This window comes from Branchiostoma floridae, chromosome 6 (genome assembly GCF_000003815.2).
Source record: "Branchiostoma floridae strain S238N-H82 chromosome 6, Bfl_VNyyK, whole genome shotgun sequence".
Taxonomy (NCBI): domain Eukaryota; kingdom Metazoa; phylum Chordata; class Leptocardii; order Amphioxiformes; family Branchiostomatidae; genus Branchiostoma; species Branchiostoma floridae.
In genome coordinates this window covers 9,544,156-9,564,013 of record NC_049984.1, presented here as the reverse complement: position 1 = coordinate 9,564,013, position 19,858 = coordinate 9,544,156, and the positions used below count along the sequence as shown (strand labels likewise).

At 39.1% G+C, this 19,858-nt stretch overlaps 1 protein-coding gene across 5 annotated transcripts; it reads right to left on the bottom strand.

Annotated features, from left to right (window-relative positions):
• Positions 1 to 1,666: 1,666 nt before the first annotated feature.
• LOC118418449 (RAB11-binding protein RELCH homolog) lies at positions 1,667 to 19,811 on the bottom strand. Of its 5 annotated transcripts, none has more exons than XM_035824356.1 (28): positions 19,315 to 19,811; positions 17,398 to 17,487; positions 15,750 to 15,821; positions 15,467 to 15,537; positions 15,018 to 15,131; positions 14,447 to 14,653; positions 14,091 to 14,179; positions 13,095 to 13,439; positions 12,663 to 12,738; positions 12,365 to 12,460; positions 11,790 to 11,902; positions 11,516 to 11,606; positions 11,297 to 11,368; positions 10,878 to 11,018; positions 10,339 to 10,503; positions 9,967 to 10,014; positions 9,400 to 9,565; positions 8,744 to 8,900; positions 8,078 to 8,201; positions 7,868 to 7,916; positions 7,612 to 7,697; positions 7,308 to 7,414; positions 6,082 to 6,205; positions 5,593 to 5,675; positions 5,089 to 5,291; positions 4,453 to 4,569; positions 3,912 to 4,027; positions 1,667 to 3,469 (listed from the first exon to the last, which is right to left on the bottom strand). In XM_035824356.1, the coding sequence occupies exons 1-28, from the start codon at positions 19,613 to 19,615 to the stop codon at positions 3,251 to 3,253; spliced, it is 3,642 nt and encodes a 1,213-aa protein (XP_035680249.1). In that variant the 5' UTR covers positions 19,616 to 19,811; the 3' UTR covers positions 1,667 to 3,250. The 5 variants fall into 5 exon arrangements, with proteins under 5 accessions (XP_035680249.1, XP_035680252.1, XP_035680250.1 ...); XM_035824359.1 differs by having other exon boundaries at positions 3,939 to 4,027; XM_035824357.1 differs by having other exon boundaries at positions 6,082 to 6,181.
• Positions 19,812 to 19,858: the final 47 nt, after the last annotated feature.

The following is a 19,858-nucleotide window of genomic DNA, read 5'->3' as shown; positions in this document are numbered from 1 at the left end:
ATGGTCAGACGATATTCCCACAACAAATGGAAAAGTCCAGATGGAGAGACTGTGTGTGTGACATGATACTATAACAACTAGAAACGTTTTAAGGGGGGCATCTTTGTACGTTTCTGTGTGATCCTTAAATAGTGTGAGCGTGAACGGATCTGACGTAAACACGACCGAGCGGACGTGTGACGCAATAAAACAAATATCGTGACAGCTCATGTGCCCATGATCAAGCCCTGGCCAGGTCACCAGAGTTCACCGTGTACAGCCGTAACAGTCATAATACATGGCATGTTGTATACGTCCCTTTCTTCACACAATCAATCGTTAAATTCTATAGAAACTGTGTTGTTCTGCTGCACAGAGTAGAAGCTTTATCTGTTTTTCCCCTCCATAGACGATCCTCGGAGATGCTAACAATTCTCAGTTATTAGACTTCGTGGATACCAACTCACGTGGTACTGAGTCAAGTTAGTCACCTTAATACGAACACTTTCAGACATGGGTTATCTGAGTTTACCTAATGTCTCGGCAAAAGGACATAGTGTGCAAACGCATGGGTCCATGTACCTTGTCATCATCATATGAGATGTCAAGGGCCTAACATTCGGTATGGCGATTTTGAAAAGGCGTCTTCTAACAAAAATCACCTGTTCCGCCATACCTTACACTGTACTTCGAGAATCTTATGAAATAAATAAATAAATAAATAACAACATTCATGTCATGACTATAGGCTCACCATTGCTCATAATTGTAATACTGCATATTCGGAGTGAGCACAACGGTAACATTTATATCGCTGAACGTTGAAAACGACGTAAGACGTTAAGTCGTTGAGCGTAAGACGTTGAACAAGAAAAACATTTTTTTATCCTTTAGGAAAGTCTAGTTTAATGATTCATTGTCATTTGATATCAGAATACAATGTTGAATAAAATTAATTACAATTTCTTTGTTTAACCAATTTACAAAATTCTTGATTGTATACATTATATTTATACTTAACACAAAATTGAATACATACAAATGTATGTGTAAGGTGGCTGGAATAAAATAAGCTTTTCAATTAAATTGCACATTGACAATCATTGTAACATATGACATATCTTTAACACTCCAGTTCTGGAAATCATTGGAACAAAAATGCTTCTTTCTTAACTTAAATAACATCTAATATACTTTTGAGTTTTCCTAAATTTGTTGATTTGACAATTTCGATTATTGCAACCACATCAAGAGGAATGCTATTCATGTCTACATTAAGTTAACTTTTTTCCAATACAACATTGTTGTGACCAATACAAATCACTCTTTCCAAAATCCATTCAGTTAAACATTCTACAATGTTGTAAAAAAATCCATCACAGTGAAAAGCTGAAACGTAAGTCTACAGGAGCAAAGGGAAGTTTTTGCAGCATCATTTCCTTCCTATATGCTTTAGTCGTTCATGTTACCAGACCTTCTGTTGAACTTGTTAGTTTGTAACAAGGCAATGGATCTGCCTTTGACACCATACTTCTCACTAACAATAGAATAGAATCTATCACGAGAACGCTTTGGTACATGTGCACAGTTCATTGCAAATTCACCACACTAATCTTCCACACATCTGAAGTTCATCACATTACCAACAACACTCAACGGCTTTCATTTTCCTTCGCATGACACTTACTATTGTTGTACACAAAATAAAGAGACTTACTCATATATGTACAAACATATAAAACCATCAATGACCTTTGACTTCTGTTAGTTTTGTGGGATCAATGACTACAGAATCATTTTTAAACTAAAAGAGTAGATAAACTGCAGAGAAGGAACACTATTGCATGAATACATGTAATAACTTTTGAAAATATAAATCACTGTCAACATTCACTTAACGCAAACCAATAGTTACCTCGTTTGTTTGCAGAGTACTATACAAACAATAGAGGTAACTTAAACATGCTGGTTTTGACTGTTTGTGGATATGTTTTTGGATCATAACTATTTTTTTCCAGGCTGAATACATATCATTCACAATACAACACATTTATATACATATGGCTGACTTTTTTCCTGGTGAAGACATACAAAGAATTGATATTTAGCTAACCTATACTTAACTTCTTAAGAGTATCTTTCCTCAATATTCTCAACTACATTGCATTACATTATTTAATGTACAAATTGAGGGATAGATATCACAATGCTGTGTTTTTATTGCTTGCATTGCACTTGTTGTTGTTGTTTTGACTTTCTGAACATAGGTTTCAAACAAAATGTTTCAAGGAGGCTCACCAATATCATTTACAAATGGAAAAAAATATGATGACAAAAGCAACAACAAGAAGAATATAACAATTACAATTTTTTTTCATTCGAGTAAGAAGAACATGCCCTTTAGTTAAATATCTATCCAACATAATACAAAACCTTGCGATACAACAGACTGGACTATGTGAGACGTTCTATACTATGACATTAGATTGTGAGTATCTTGCTGTGTTGTCTTATATGTGTTCTACATAGACAGCCCTACTTCTTGGACACATTAATTTTCCCTGATATTTTTCCTTTGTGATACAAACATTGGAATGGCATCACAACTGTTCTGCTCAAAAAGCTCTCTAAACACTGACTAGCACCTAAAATAATCACAAGAGGTGGTATACCATCACTACTCTATGAATGTTTCTCTGTAATCTCTACTTACATGCTAACAATGTACACAGTAAGAAGTTAGGACATCAGTTCTGGCTAACTCTACAGGCTTGCAGTATATTACAGTATTAGAGTGCATTTCATTAATCAACATGTTTTGTATATATCTCAGTAAGACCATCTCTGACACAATTCATGACCATTGTTTACATTTGACAACATCTAGATAATGTTTTAACTGCCTCCTATACAAGACAAAAGTAATCTCAAAGCAAAGCAATTCTGAAACATGACAGTGTTATGCATAACTAGATTCACATAATTAAGAACTCTATACAGTATCATTCAAGGAATGTTAGTTGTTTTTATTTGCATTACCAGTATAGGTGGGGTGGGAGTGTCAACTTTAGTTTACAAAAGGCATAGTTACATTATGTATGTGATAACTTGTAAGCTCTTTGAAGGCAACTTCAAAATTGCTACGTGTTCTTGGTGAGTATGTCTGACATTTAAACTACAATCGTAGATTAAGTACTAAATGGTCAAAGTAATAACTATTGTGCATTTGAAGCCTTGAAAGCTGTATGAAACTGAAGAAGAAAATTCCATCTCACTTCTTCCTGTGGAACATGCTGGCTATCTTGGTACCCTGTACTGACGACTTGTCCTTAAGTTGTCCCAGCTTGCTGAGCAGTTTTGTCTTGGCGTCTTCGCTGGACATGGCGGCCGCCAGGTTTCCGAGACTGGCGCCCACCGGGACGCTGCTGTCGTAGGGAACCCTGCTGTCTACCTTCATCTCATACTCCTTAATCATTGATGCAACCACCTCCTGGAGAGGGGACAGAACAACCAGGTTAGCTGGGGAAGGAAAGGATAGTCTACAATTAACAGGTATAACTTATGAAGCTGGGCATTATGTCACAACTATGATCTAGCAAAGTTTTAACAGAAATACAAACATCATATAAACTAATATCACAGTAACTGAACTTACTACCATTAGCCTTTGAACTGTAAATGCATCTAAGATCGTGAGGATTGAATTTCACAGTAGCGGAAAAAAACCAACTTTTCGCGGTGGTTTTAAGTTCCCAGTAGCACCATGCTCTCTTACTGCCATGGAAAAATGCTAGCAATGGTTTTAAGTTCGCTGTGAAACTGCTAACATCAAACCACCACAAAGTTTCTGCATTTACAGTATTTGAAAATAAACAAATCACTGAAATACAAGTAATCTGACTAATTGACATCCCAGAAGTGTTTGTCTTCACCCTGCCCACACAGAAGAAGTGTCCTACTTGGTGCTGGGGAGCGATGTGCTCCATGTCCTGTCTCAGACACCTCAGGCCGGGCAACATGCACTGGTTAATCAGGTCATCAGAGATAACTGGGGGTCAGGTCAAGGAAGCCACTCTCAGGCAATATAAAAAGTCTTAAGAACTTCAGCTGACGGTGATAAGCTAGTTGATGACAGAAGTTCTTTGTGCTGCATTTGCAAGACGTCATCTTTATGTTTTATCATCAAACAAACAAACAAACAAACACATGACAGTGACTATTTCTGTTGAAATCTTAAAATAAATGTAAGCACCTTCAATCCTCATGGGTCTGACAACAGCTACATGTAATAATCTACCAAATTTCAGAAAATTAGGCTTAATGTAGATAACAAGTACAGCAGAGAGGGAAAAGTTTTGCACAAATACTGCATCAATGTCATGATAGAATAGTCTAGATAGAATAGTCCAATCACCAGCATACTTCTAAGGATCATCATTCTCAACATCCTCCCGCATATCATAAGAAGGATACAGCAACATGACATGGCCGTGAAGGCCTCGAACAGCTGCATGGCGATGTCTGTTCTCTTGGTCTCGTTAATCATCAGGTTGTTGTTCCCAGCCATGATGGCCAGACGTGGTAACACAACTGTGCGGAGACAACAACTAAATTACTCAAGGGAACAATGCACACAACAATTCCCACAAGTACATAGAGACCTACTAATTTTGTACAAGGTGTCACAATGCATAGTCAGCTTGATTCTTGTTGTATACATGTATATATAATCTAAAAGAGAAAGTCCCATCATAAACATTGGATTTCAAGATACAGGGTCTCCGGAACACTTGTGTGTATGTTCAAGTTCATATGACTTCTATATTGACATATTTTTGCTTAAGATAAGTTTGTGCCCAATGAAGTTGTTTTTCAGTTTGATAACTAGGCTGCAAAACGGTGGGTCAAAATAAAAATACTTCTTCCAACAAACCTAACCCAAATAAAACAAAATGTCAATATGCAACTCATATGGACTTGAATATACACACCAGTGCGGAAGGGCCCCAACCAATGGGTACTTTACTGCACAATTTTTTTTCCAACAAAGAATCCTTCATACTTCTGCACTGGTTGTTTACTATTGCCTACTGAGACCATTCTTCTTACATTCATCCCGAAACTTTGGTTCAGCGTTGGGGCCGATGCGTGCGAAGGTCCTGATGATCTCCACGTGAAGCGTGTGCTGCTCACGGTACTGTGGGTCATCCAGGAACTGCTGGAACTGCATGTGCACACGGTCCAGAGTCTCCTTCTGGGTGATACTCTCCATGATGGTGCCGAAGGCTGGGATGGTCGCTATACGGACAGACCTGAGGAGAACAACTGGTTACTCTAACCAACTGATGACTATGGACATTACAGAAATCAAGACTCTATCCTACACTGCTTTGTACATCTCCCTTACCTTAAATAGATGGTACGTTCAAACATGAACAAATTGAGAGAGATGGTACAAGCCAAGCCAAATAGGCAGTTAACATGGTCTAACTCTGAAAGTTATGAAAATAATAGCAAATGGTAGATAAAATACTATTACTAGCACATTTAAAGATTACAAGAATTAGGGTATCTTCATAGTTTCCCACAGTAAACGGATGAATGCTGACTTACATTTCTGGGTCTGTAGACAGAGTGATAAGAGCAGGCACCACTCGCATGGACACCAGGGTCTCCTGTACACCCTTAATCAGCATCTAGGGGAGAAACACATGCAGTAAAATACATACAATGTAGTTCTGCCCTAAATAAAGTAGTTAAAGCTAAGTGTATGCCACCTGGTGACACTGAGGGAAACTGCAGTTGAAATGTACCCATATAGCTTAATGTTGGAGGGCAATGATAAGAATATTGCCCTTTTAATTCAACCATGTAACATTACATTTGTGTAAGGCTAGCAATTAATGGTGAAGGTTGCCTGGTCAGATTGTGATCATGCAACATGTTGCATTCAGTTGAATGGATTTCAAGATAACACAACTTTTTTCCTTATTCTTCCTACCAGAGTTCTAGCCAGAACCTGTAAGGAAGGAAGGACGGATGCTTCCTACTAATAAGATACATGTACAATGGTACGTAAATGATGTACTATATAAATGGTACCTCAAACATTCTGGCCGCCGATGCCCGTACTAAAGCGGAGGTGTGGACGACGCCGTCCCACAGTACGGTCAGCAGGGACTCGTGGTACACGGCGTCCGACCTGAGGGAAAGACTGCCTGTGTGACTAACGCACATCACCAGGTGTAAGGGAGGAGGTCAGCACAATCAACAGGCAGAATCACAGAAACTTCAGATGTTATTCAGATTCATCAGTGTTAATGTCATTCTGTGCTAGAGGCTAGAGTTGTACAAGGAGTGTAAATAAGTTTACACAAACATCATTACATGTAAGAGAAAAATATCAAGAATCAGGGTAAATTACATTTTGATCTAGGTCAGCAATATCAAGCTCATAAAGGTTTGAAGATAGGTATAAATGTGGGTGTAAATGCTATGAGGCATCCAAATGAGATGCTTCAAAATCAGGGTGAGTACCATTCAGTACCAAGGACAGGAGTGTGGACTGGAAGTATGAATGATCCTTAGACTGGTAGGGAGAGCAGGAATATTTGATTGTGAATGTCCCTCAGCAGATGGAAAGTTGTTGGTGTATTTATTGCTCAGCAACTGGGAAAGTGACAAGCAGTATTAGTGTGAAGACCATTCAGCACCAAGGACAGATATCAGCTGGATACACAGAGCAAGTAGGACTGGGGAACTGTTATATTGTGACGACTGTCATTCAGCATTGGTGGAAACATTATTCAGCACCAAGGACAGGACCACAGATATCTGCACAGGTAGTCTTTAGGGGGACATTATTCAGCACCAAGGACAGGACCACAGATATCTGCACAGGTAGTCTTTAGGGGGACATTATTCAGCACCAAGGACAGGACCACAGATATCTGCACAGGTGGTCTTTAGGGGGACATTATTCAGCACCAAGGACAGGACCACAGATATCTGCACAGGTAGTCTTTAGGGAACATTATTCAGCACCAAGGACAGGACCACAGATATCTGCACAGGTAGTCTTTAGGGGGACATTATTCAGCACCAAGGACAGGACCACAGATATCTGCACAGGTAGTCTTTAGGGGGACATTATTCAGCACCAAGGACAGGACCATAGATATCTGCACTCCAGTAGTCTTCAGGATATAGAGAAATACTATTAGTGTGGAAGTCAGTCAGCATCAGCAACAAATTAGTGCAGAACAGAAAAAAAAACAGCCAGTCAGTTATTAATCCATTAACAGAGATTACTTGAGACTATAACTTACCCTAGTTCCAGGAATGCTGCTTGAATGCTGTCCAGGGGTGCATGGGAGAGGGACAGGGTTGTCAGGATGTCTTGCATGAACTTGATCAGTTGTTTTCTGTCTGACTCCTGTACGAAAGATCAGACAACATTTCTTCAACACAGTGACTATGTTTCCGGCGACCAAGAAATCTATCATGACAAAAGCAACTAAATCACTGCTGGAATTAAAGATGGATATTGATAAGATACCCTTTATCTTTTCTCTTTATATACACAAATATGATGAATATGGCTTTGTTCAAAGTCACATGGTTGTACCCAACCTGATGGAAGACTGCCAGCACCCCGGCTGCGTACAATGGTACTGTGGCACGTGTGAGCGCCGTTCGGCCTGACAGGATCTCTCGATCTATTATGTGGAGAGATGCAGGCAAGCAAACAATTAGTCAGGATGACATGAAACCAACATACTACAGCATGAAAGACTACAGACAGTATGTGTATCTGATCTAAGGAAGGACTACATATATGAAAAATAAAGGAGCTAGGCTGATTTCTCACATTATAATATACACTTACCTATTTGTTCCTCTGGAATCTTTAAAATTGTCTGGAATTGTGGCTTCAACTGCAATACAAAGATGAATAGTTTAGCAAAACACTTAGCAAATTCTGTACCTGTTACAAAATTTACCAGGGCTTAAAGAAATAAGAATCATTAGGTAACGGCTGCAAGTATGGGATTGATTGTAATAGAGCAGCAATTTAGGTAGGGAAAATCTTCTATACCTTTTTCTCAGTGAATATTCTTCCGAATGTTCTGCAGATTTTGTGGAATAGCCTGGCCAGGTTGTGGATACAGGAGGTCAGGGTCACGTCCAGGCTGCCTGTCAGCTGTACTAGTCTGGGCACACTGGAAACAACAACAACAATCATGTACACATTCTGTGTCAGGCATTTTACAAGCAATGGTCATACAGTGGTTCATTACAGTTGATTGTAGGTACATGTCAGTGATACAGATATATGCCCTGTGGATATGCCACTAAAGAGAAATAGAAGAAATAATAAATAAGTAGGTCAGTAATGGTATTATTATTCAATAATCTTGTAAATATAATGTGTAATACCGTGATGGTCCCTACTAGTCAGAATTACTGTGATAGTCTTTTTTATAAAATATTCAACCATTATGCAGAACAAAATTTTGCTAATTTTGAGGAGCTTTCGAACTGCACTGTCTTTCCTCAACCCTGTAGGTCAGGTCTCACTTCTCATGTCATGTGACTGGCAATGTTGACTATCAAATAACAGTTATGTACCAGCTTGCCACATATCCTGATGTCCCCTGTCCCTGTTTAAGGTGCTATGTTCTGGTTCTGGCATTTTATCTTTTTTTTTTTCAAGATTCCCAGAGAGATGACCAAGCAGGCCAAGATTTCCATCAATACTCACAATTCCTCAGACACCCACTGTAGTGTTTCCCATGCAGGGAAGTCCTCCTGCTCCACCATGTCATCGTACGCAGTAACAAGAGCTGCCAGCTGGGTGTGGTCGCCGATGATGGTCGCGATGTCATGGAGTGGGGAGGAGCCCATAGGGAACCTGGACACTGGAGACATACAGGTCAGACATACATTACTGGGCTGTTCTTATGATATCAGCAACTGGATGTATATTAAGTTTTTTTTTTTGTCACCATGTAACAAGACCCACTGACACTTCAATGTTACAAGTTACTCAGAACTGAAACAACCTTTCCTAAACTGTTAACTTCATTATGTTGCATAAATATTTTTGGAAAAGAATGGTGGAAAAATATGCAAATATTTGCACAATATACATCCATGTATCTTCACACCAGTTCATATCTTGATCTGCAAGTGATTTGATTTCATGCCATAGCAGTGCCATGTGATTATCAAGCCATGTGACCCTTTTCACTAAAATGAGACTGGACCTATCTTGATGAATAGTATGGCTCTTACAGAAATTTGCTCTAAAATGGTTTACAGTTATAGCAGTCAGCATGTGGAATATTTTTAGAACAACTTGTAGAGCTGCAAGATACCCAACATAGCAAACAAATGACAGTAGCATAATGAAGTTACCCTCGACATCTCTACACGTCAGGTTTTCCTCCTGTGCGAAAGGTGCAGACTGCAGCACGGCAGCAAACAGGGCGGGGACCATGGCATCCAGGGTGGACACATACAGGTTAAACCTGGTCTCATCCAGCCCTATTGTTGTCTCACCACCGGTTTGGTTCACAGATGCCTGAAACAGAAAAAGGTCAGATGAACCAAATATCTGCAGTAGGCATTTTCAGTTGAACTTTTCTAATCAACTTCTCCTTTTTGTAACATTGGACAAATTGCTTCATTAACTGCCCCACAAACCACATGCCAACTTAACTAAGTCCATCTATATATACATTATAGAAACTGCAACTTCTCAAGCATCCTTTTGAAGCGAAAGTAAGAACACCACACCACCACAGCACACAAGCTTGATCAGGAATATATACACTATCCTGGAGACAGACAATTTGACTCAGCGCAGGTACAGTGCTCCCACCAAGAAATGTTGCAGATTGCTGTGACAATAAAATGTACAATGTACTTATTTGTCATGTTATAAGCACACCTTGCCAACCCAGATGGACACAAAAGACTTACAGCAGAACCAGCTAACAACTGGTTCATGGGCTTTACTCTTACTGCAGCCTAGAGACAAAGGAAACATGTCCTGGTTTAACACAATGTTAGTAATAGGTAACCTGATTTCTAACTCTTGTAGAATCTGTATGACTACTGGCTATTTTGAAATTCTTAAACATCAGGAGGGCTAGCCCTTTGTAATAGCCACAGGCTAGTTGGCAGCCCTGGCTGTGTGTGCTGTCAAACAGTTAAACTACTAAATAAAACCTATACCTTCATTTGTAGCTAGAATTTCATTAATTTAAAAAAAAAACAAGAAGCAAATCTGTACAGGTCTATTTGTCATACTTAAGTACAGTAAAGTTAATCCTGATATCTTAGAACCCTGACCTTGACTAGATGTTCCAGCCTGGTCATCATGCCATGTATGAGGTCAGTGTGTAGCCTGTCCAGCTCATCAGCCCAGGCGGCCAGGGCAGGCAGGAACACCTGCTGAGCTGCACCCACCACTCTCTCCGAGGCATCACACATCGCCAGGTGCAGCAGTTCTGAACCCTGGGGGAAAAAAAATCATCATTAGAAACATTAATTGTCATTCTTCACTGACCATGTACATGCCCAATTTCAGCCTATGCCATTTTCACTGATAGAAAGAATTTTAAAAGCTTAGAAGGTATACATGAATTGTATAAAACAAAAAAACATGCTTTGAATAATTACACGAGTCTTACGACAAAGATACTTGAAAATTATTCGTGTATCAGAGCCCCTTGGGTATAGGTACTAACAACTTGTTTTGGGAAATGACTCTTTTCTCTGGGTTTCCTGTGTGTTAAGTTCATTAGTAAATGTGTTTGACCTTCAAACAGATATGTGCTTTGTTTAGTGTGAGTTTCAGATACTAGTAAGGCCTGTCCAATCCTTCCTACCTGTGAGTACTTGTCTACATCATCTATATAGGCAGTGATGAGCCCCAGGCTCTTTGCCACCGACTCTCGCACCAGATCAGACTTGTCGTCTGACAGCATCTGCTGCAGCATGGACAGCACCAGGGAGCTGCGGATCTCACTCTGGTGGGAGACAGGACAAACGCTTCTTACTCAAGATCATCAAACTGACAGATCACTCACAAGTATTATAGCAGAGTAATGCTTCCAAAATCAAGACTCTCACATGCGACACGCACACACAAACAGCAAAAAGCAATCTGGCCTTGAGTTAACTGTACATACAAGAGCAGCAACAATGTTGCACCACAGCTTTTCCAGAACTTTCAGTCATACATTACAAGGTAATGATATACTGTTAATGTATCAAAGTTCAACCACATTAAAGATGAAGAACTTACCGGTAAGAATGGAGCCAAAGTTCCACAGGCCTCAGCCACTAGTAGTCTTCTCTCTTCATATTTATGATTGATCTGTAATATTCCACAGTGTAAATGTTAAGGGAACATAAGGGAAAATAAGACTAATTATCATCTGATGAATTCAAATTCAGTGATACATGTAGTGGGGATAGATGAGCAGAATGATGTGTTTTATGTTAGACAGTTTCTGCCCCTGACCTGTTCCCAACACTGTGGCAGCAGTTCTGTCTCCACCCGCTCCTGACCCACATGCTCAGCAAACGTCACACATCCATTCAGGATCATCTGCCTGTAATAAAACAACCACAAACATGTTTCACGCCAAAAAATAATAGTGGACAATCAGCTTGAGTGAAGCACCATATTCCTGGTTTCCATTTCTATAGTTATACTTTCTACCTTTGAGTTATTGTCCTGTCAAGCATTGTGGTCCTTCATCTTTCTTATTACATATCTGAGAGCCTATTCCTACCTCTGCTCCTCATCAGGTCTCTTGATGAGGTTGAAGAGGATGTGCAGGAGTTTGTCTCTCTCCTTTGCATCAGGGTGAAGTGCTACTGTACACAGGATCAGTGGGATCAGTTCCTGTAGTAACACAGTTTAGAGTAATCAATACCAATTCTAAAACAACTACGAGGTCATTTAAAAAAAATTATAGACCATAAATCAATGTATAATCCAACCCTGACAATGTGAACAGTTTCATCAGGTTGGTAAGTCATTGAGACTCTTCTTTAAACAACCATTCCTTTATTTACATGAATGTTTCAGTGATCGTCTGTCACCTTTCTCAGTGCAACTCTGACTGATTCACATTGAACAGCAGCTACAGATGTCACTGCTTACAGATGCAGTTCCGAACATAAAGCGTGTAAAATGATGTGTAAGCAAGGTTGGAGGAAATAGAACTGTTGTGTTAAGAGTCTCTTTAATCTTAGCCCCTACTACAAACAATTCCTGAACGAGACAGGGCCCATCCAAACACCACCATGACTCTTCATGTATATGTGTAGGTTAACACCAGGTCAAGGTTTAAGATGAGCATACCTCTCTCTTGGCAAGTAACACATTGGGTACGATGTGTGGGAGACACCTGGCCAGCATCATCACCACACCTTCACCTGAACCTGCTATCTTAGACACCTGTATGGAGCAAAAACAAAGATGTTGAAAATAGATGTCAGTTATGGCTTTTAAAGAAAAATTTCTTTTATAATAAGGTTGACATGTCCTGTGCTAATATCTAGACAGTATTAGTCATATACAAAAATGTACTTAACAATGCCTTTAAATTCTAGGATCAGCCCTTATAAATCATTAGAACCAAAAACAATATGAAACTCACCTCACTACCTAACCTGTTGTCCACTACAGTTTGTGTCATACTTATCAACGTCCTACGGAATGCTTCTGACATTTTTCTGAAAGGAACATAAAAAAGACAAAGTCTTAGAGATACACTTACTTGCACAATCAACTTCAATGAATCTGATTCAGTGTTTACGAATCCATCTTAATTTTCAGTTTCAAGATGTTAAAAAAACATTGTGAAATACAAGAGTACTATACAAGCATACAAGTTACATTTTGAAACGGCTAATAAAACACTAGCCACTTCGAAAATAACAAGGTTCTGAAAATAATAGAAACGTGCCATTACAAAGTTTGTGTGTTGTTTCCAATTTCTGATGAGGCAAAATACTAGTACCATTCCATCCTTCGAGGCACTATTGAGTTAATAAATGTACAGAATGAAGGTGTCTGACACAATACTGACCTATTGGGGATGTCCCATTTCTTGAGTTCTCCCTGTAACATGCTCTCCCCCTCCGATGCTGTAACATCCAGGGTTATGTCTCTCACGCCCTCTGACCCCACAGTGACCTGTAACGACTCCTCCAACTCATCAGGACCAGCCTGATCTGCTTCAGTTCTGTCTTCTGATCTACCATTGGTTAATCTAGATCCTTGATTGTCTTCATTTGTGCTAGACTGGCCAATGGGAGGAGTCCTAATATCTACATTTGGGTCCAAGTCGAAAGCTGCTGCTGGTCTTTGAAGTTGCTTGTTCGGTGTTGACACTGGTGTGGAGAATTTTGGAGTCTGCAAAGCTTCTATATCTCTGTAAGGTAAAATGAAGAAAATTGTTCAATCTCAGAGTATCTACCAAACTATAATCATTATCAAAATATGTGTTCTTTTTTTAGATATATATATACACTTGCAACTTTGTATATCTACTTCCATCAATCATTTTCAGGACATTTAATAAAGCCATCATGGCGCTTGCTAGAACCAAGGGGCCTATATAACTTCCTTGCTAGAACAAAGCTTCTTGCCTAAGACATTATGTAATTAACACATTTGGCTTGGTTTATAGCCGAGTAAACAGATGTGGCATGTAAATAATGTACATATAACTGTGGATGCTTTTAAATCAGGCCATGCAAAGACACGCTTGAGTCCATACAAGAGTGTGTTTGATGCTTCTGTGATTGACAATGCATGGCTATTGATATTGAGTTACTGATAATAGCAGAACAATATGGGTCTCAGAAATGCAGCTGCTACCCCCTGACCAGTACATAGGAATTGGCCATCCGCTGGCCACGCGCCATTTTGTCTCCACAGCTTAAGTGGAATGGTTCTACCTTGGCAGAGTACATGTATAAGTCCTAGCATCCAATAAAATGCAAAAACAGTAGACTAACACAAATCTTTGCTTTGCTCTGATTTACACATCATCCTACAATAAATAGGTATAAGAACTCACCGTTCTAATGTTGCAACATGTCCTAAAAGTGAATCGTTTTCCTCCTTAAGTGATGCTATTTGATCCCCTAATGCTATAATCTCAGCATCCTGAAAAACAAAGGTAAATTTTCTCAACAACATTATCCATACTTTCTTTTTTATCTTATTTTTTTGTAAATTAATATCTTTAAAATCCTGAGTGATGACGACATTGCCTTGGCCATAATCATAACATTCAAAAAATCTTCTTGTCTTCAACTCTAATATGAGAACAAACAAAAAAATCCTTGAATTAGGATACAATGGAAATACGGCTTTCCAAACTAAGTTTCTTTCAAGTCTCACGAACAGAAATGTCAGAGAGATGTCCATTACCAGTCTTTCCTTTTCCTCTTCTAGTTCCTGGATTTTCTCCAGATCCTGGTCATCCTCCGGCTCTTCCACCTCCACAACGTCCTCCCCACACCCGAAGTCCCGTACGTCCAGCGTCGGCGCCACGTGGCTCCCGTAGTCCCGGTACAAATGCAGGACATCTGGTGGCTGCGGCATGTTGAGCCCTACGTCGTCCCAGTCTTCAAAGTCCTGTGACAGTTAAGATGCATACATGAAGAGTTTGCCACATCTCGATCTAACTTTGAACAACTATGGCTAGGATCACGGCATGGCACGGCACGGCGTATCATGGTACGCCGGATCACTTATTTTTTTAAATTATGACTAAACCTAGACTTAGCGATGACTATATAAAGCTTAAGGGTACAAGACTAAATTCCAACCATCCATAAGGACATTCAGGAAACGCGCTTTAAAGAACAGATAAATTTTCACCCGGTTCATCCCTGTGGAAAGACAAAAATCTGAACTTCACATAAAAATTATGGAAATACTGCATGGAACAGAAAATAACTGTAAATCTGGAGATAGCCCTGTTGAAGACAGCACTCACCTGGTCCTCACACTCATCAGAGAAGGTTATGGAGGTGAGCTTGAAGTCCTGCTTCAGGAGGTACTCATTCACCAGGAAATTCAGCGCTCGCTTCTCATGTGGCTTCACTGGCTCCTACAGGCAGATAACTTGTATGTTATGGATAAGGCAGAAAGGACTACATAGCACAGGGTGAATATAATAAGGAATGTAGATGATTCGTGTGGCTACCTTATTGATATTGCTCATAAAACAACACTACCAATAAAATATATTGCTAGAAGCATCAAGGCAAGAAGAGTTATTCATACATTGTAACATGCAAAATTCATTCTATACTTTCTGATTTAGATTTTCTGAATTGAACTTCCAGTCAAACTTAATTTGTTTTCTCAATCTGATTTGGCAATCTGTTTCCACTATTATGTTCACCAATCAATCTTTTACCGGTAGCAATTATACAAAACTACCTCCTTAGAAGATGCCTGCTGAGTCTCTGTCTTCTGCCCATCAGTGGCCATGGGGGATGGGATGTCTGTTTCTGTAATGGCATAGAGACTTTTATTCTTAAGGTTCTATACCACTTAAGGCAAGGATAAACTAAATGCTGCCATGCCATTCACTACTTCTAAAAGCAGAATATTTCCCACAATTTGTACTTTTAAATTCATACTTGTTTTTCATTACAACTTCATAGGAAATATCTCACAGAAAAAATTAATTCTATTTTCAATGCCATATAAGTATATAAACCTGCTGCCTCTGTCAGGTTGGCCCGTAGTCCCTTGATTGTCTCCTTGGCCTTTCGTAGCTCAAACTCCAACACTGAAATCAGAGGGGGATGAAAACTTTGAGTACAACGTACTGCAAATAGGAAAAAAATTGACATTGACTGGAGTCATGCAATCATATGAGAGGGTATAAAGATAGGAATTGCCAACTTTATGGACATACATTTAGAGATGGAAAATACAAGCATAACTGTATATTGTGTGTTTGACTATCAAAATTCGGACATTTATTCAATTGATTACTCTGGAATGAAATAACTGGACCAAATCTAATGGGAATATTTAATCAAAAGTATCCAAAGGTTATTGATTGGAAACATCCAGAAAGGCTCCAACTCATATTTCTCTTAGGGGCCATCTTTTACCCCAAAATCATTCTGAAAAGCAATTCCTTTCTCAATGCATTCTCATTGCCTTTATGTGAACTTATTCATAAGTAATTCTGAAGGTATCTCGTGCACAGCTGCCAACTAATCAACATGTCTACAGGGTGACATCAGGGAGATAGGCTGGTTACCCTGGAGGTTACAGACCTGATACAGCACATCATTTACTGACAACATCAAAGGCACAGTTCAAATCATACTGTACATATATATTAGCCATAAGAGTTGAACTAGGCATAGGTAGGCTCACAGCACAACATATGATATACTAGTACATATGTATCTGGGAGGGAAGATATAGCATGCCAAGTTCAAAAAATGTCCTGTTCTCTCTGATAAGTTCATTACTGGAAAGTGGCTAATAAATCAAAATATGCAAACAAATCTCGAAGATATTCGGGTAAAACTTTTATGGCCAGGCCCACCACTCATTGGTGGTGATAAAAATATTGACCCAAGATTCTAAACACAGCATCAATGACTCATTGGCCAATCAGTTATGCACTAATCTAGAAAGGGACTCATTGCGATTTATGATGTTAGAAAGGCATTTAGAAGAATGAAGGTGGGAAAATGTTTTATGTCATCCCAAGTGTTTTATTTTATAGCATTGCGTCTGGAGAAGTTATCACATTTATTCCATATACAAGCTGACTTTGACATGAGCACTAACAGAGAGGTCTGTAAGGTCTTAGACACATAATGGACCTGCCAACAGAATCTGACATCTCTGCTGTAGAGACTTTCAAGGCTACCATAATGCTGCTTGGAGGTTAGTTGGAAGGTCGTATGCAGAGAGGTAGTTTCAGAGTCTGCAGGGAGTCACTGGTCAATCAATTACACAGAAAGGAAAGCAGCAGGCTCAAAGCAGTTACGAGCTTTGGGAAGTAATGAGGAGAATAATCCTTTATTTTTACTACATACCAGAGGAACTTCTGTTGAACCAAAGCTGAACAACTGGTTTAAGTATTCTGATCAGGGCTTTTGTGATATTGAAATTGCAGGAAGGTCAAGGACAATTTTTAAAACATAACAAATGACCAGGAAATTGAAGTCTTGAAAACCAAATTACCCTTATGGATTTTTTTTAGGTGAATGTATTTTTTTACTTATTTTCCAATCCACGCAGCAATTTCAAAACATATTAAGTTACAGGCTTCACAGTATTTGAAGAATGACCTATAGGAGATATATATTAAGAAATAAACTTCTGAAGTACATTACCTGCCACTCTCTCATCTGTCTGATTGGCTCCATCATCTGAGTAACGTGCAAAGTCCAAAGAGTCAAATGTTTGTTCACTGGATGTGCGGTCTGTGGGGAGACAATGAACACATTTATTCATATGAAATATGCTACATTTTATATCAAACAGATGGTAATTTTCAAAATCAACTTAAGTATATTTGACTTAAAAGTTTGAGCTGGTTTTCAGAATTTTACAAAATAATCATTTACCAGCTAACAAGAGCCAAGGAATAACAATTGAATCTTGTCTGCTACATGAGTTATAGTCTGGGCAACAGTCCCAAACAGGGAATCACATTCACTTTGTAACGTTTGTTCCTGTCCTGAGTTATATTCTATTCAAGGTTAATCTAACACAGGTGGGTACCCACAGGGGAAATCCAATCTTCCAGCCTCCTAGGAACAAGATTAAAGAAGAGCAGATTTGGAAATCAATTCATTACAGCCTTCCTACAGCTCCAATGTCCATATTGATCTATCAGTTTTAGAAAGCAAGGAGTAATTTTGCAGATCCAGAGAAGAGCAGAAAATCTCGTTATTGCATCCTGTGGTTTTCCATTTCCATTCCACAACACAAGTCCCATTGGAATAGATTTCACAAAGATAGTTTTTCCAATATATCTATTGGACATTTCTAGGTCGGGAGGGTTACAGATACTGCTCTCCAGGGCATGTTAGTGATCCTTACTTCTCTGGAGTCTGACACATAATCCATACTAGTTTCAATTTCTTCCTGGGGTACCTTAGACACTATTGACAAAATCCAATCCCAATAATACATTGTAGCTTTTATGATGTACAGATCTCAAGGAAGGATGAAATTTGTCTAGACCTAAAACCCATTGATGTTGAATTTGGAATTCTCAATCATTTTAATCTGCTTAGCCACCACACATTTGTAGAGGGACTTTGGAATTGGAGGCTATTCTGCAAACCATTATGTCTTCTCTGGTTGCTAACAAGCTACAGACTGGGCTTGCCAATCTCGACTCCCCTCTGTTATGCCAGAATCCAATGCAAGGTTATGCCAATTACATATTGGCTAACCACGCTCCAAAAGTTGGCAAAGATTAATTACATTTTAGTCTTCTCATGTTATTGCTTAATACTAAATTGCATTGGCAACAAACCATCGCCAAATAGCATTCTCAGTTACTGAATTATAGTTTATTGAAGAATAAAACAAACTACCTGTATACAGCAATCAGAAGACATCATTCTATCATGTGCATGTATCATATTTTGGAGTTACAAATTGGTTAATATTAGTTAATATTAATTTCAAGCTTTCATTCCTCGAGTTTTGTACTAATCTTCAGAAGTAGGTCAATGGGAATGATCTGGATAAGAATGCAGGTAAAGCAAATTATATGTAGACTAAACTAATAAACTTTGGCCTCACTATGTTTGGTTTGGTTAGTCACTAATGTGTTATTTTTTTTAATATATAGGTTAATCATCTAATGATGTTGATAGTAACTGTAGAAATATAGTTAACTTAAGCTATATAAAAGCGATATAATCATAAGAATGTTAATCATCTTCTGTAACAAATTGTAGACCTCACTCACTGCCAATATTTCGCTCTACATTGACCAAAATTATTGGATTATGACAAAGCCCCGAATGTAGCAATAATGTACACTAGTAAAACAAACTTGACCCAAATACATCCACAAATACCTATGATGAATGTAGAGTGTAGATGTGTACATTTTCGAGTGACTCTTGATACGGTTTACGCTTTCGTGATAAAAGTAAACATCTCCACCCCTCACCAGGACATGTAACAGTGTGCCCCTCCCACAACCAGCGGGGGGTATAGTGGGACGTTATTGTTGATGTTTACGACCTGCTAAACATAACATGTGTATGACACCAGCGGTTACTCACGTAGGTTGGAGGATGGCTGTGTGTGGACCGTCTGCGTCTCGAAGTTTCCTGGGTTGGAGAAGAAATCTCTCAGTCGCGGCAGTTCGCAACCACTTTCCAGCAGCTCCGTGTGAAGCTCTAGCGCCGTCAAAATAAACTTCTCCTTTAGCAGTTTATGAGCCACGAGGTCGAGCGTTATCTCCTTTGGACTCTCGTCTATCGTCTCTGAATTTTTGTCGTCTATACTGTCCGATGTGTCGTCGAAAGGACCCGGTAAATCTTGGTCTTCCGTGTCCGATTCCATGAACGGATTGGTCGCCATTTTGAACTTGGGAAGTCAGCTGATTTTAAAGGCTATGTATGGAGTTTCTAGTAACGGTACAATGACTGGAGTAGATCCGGCTTGCATTCAAGTATGGACAGTTGCAAAAGTCTCTTAATATTCACTTCCTATCTCATACGATACTCTAGTTACTGGAGCTAAGATGAAATGATACATAGGTACATGGTGGAAAACACATATCTCTGTATACTCCACCACACCCTCAAGTAAGTATTCCCAGAA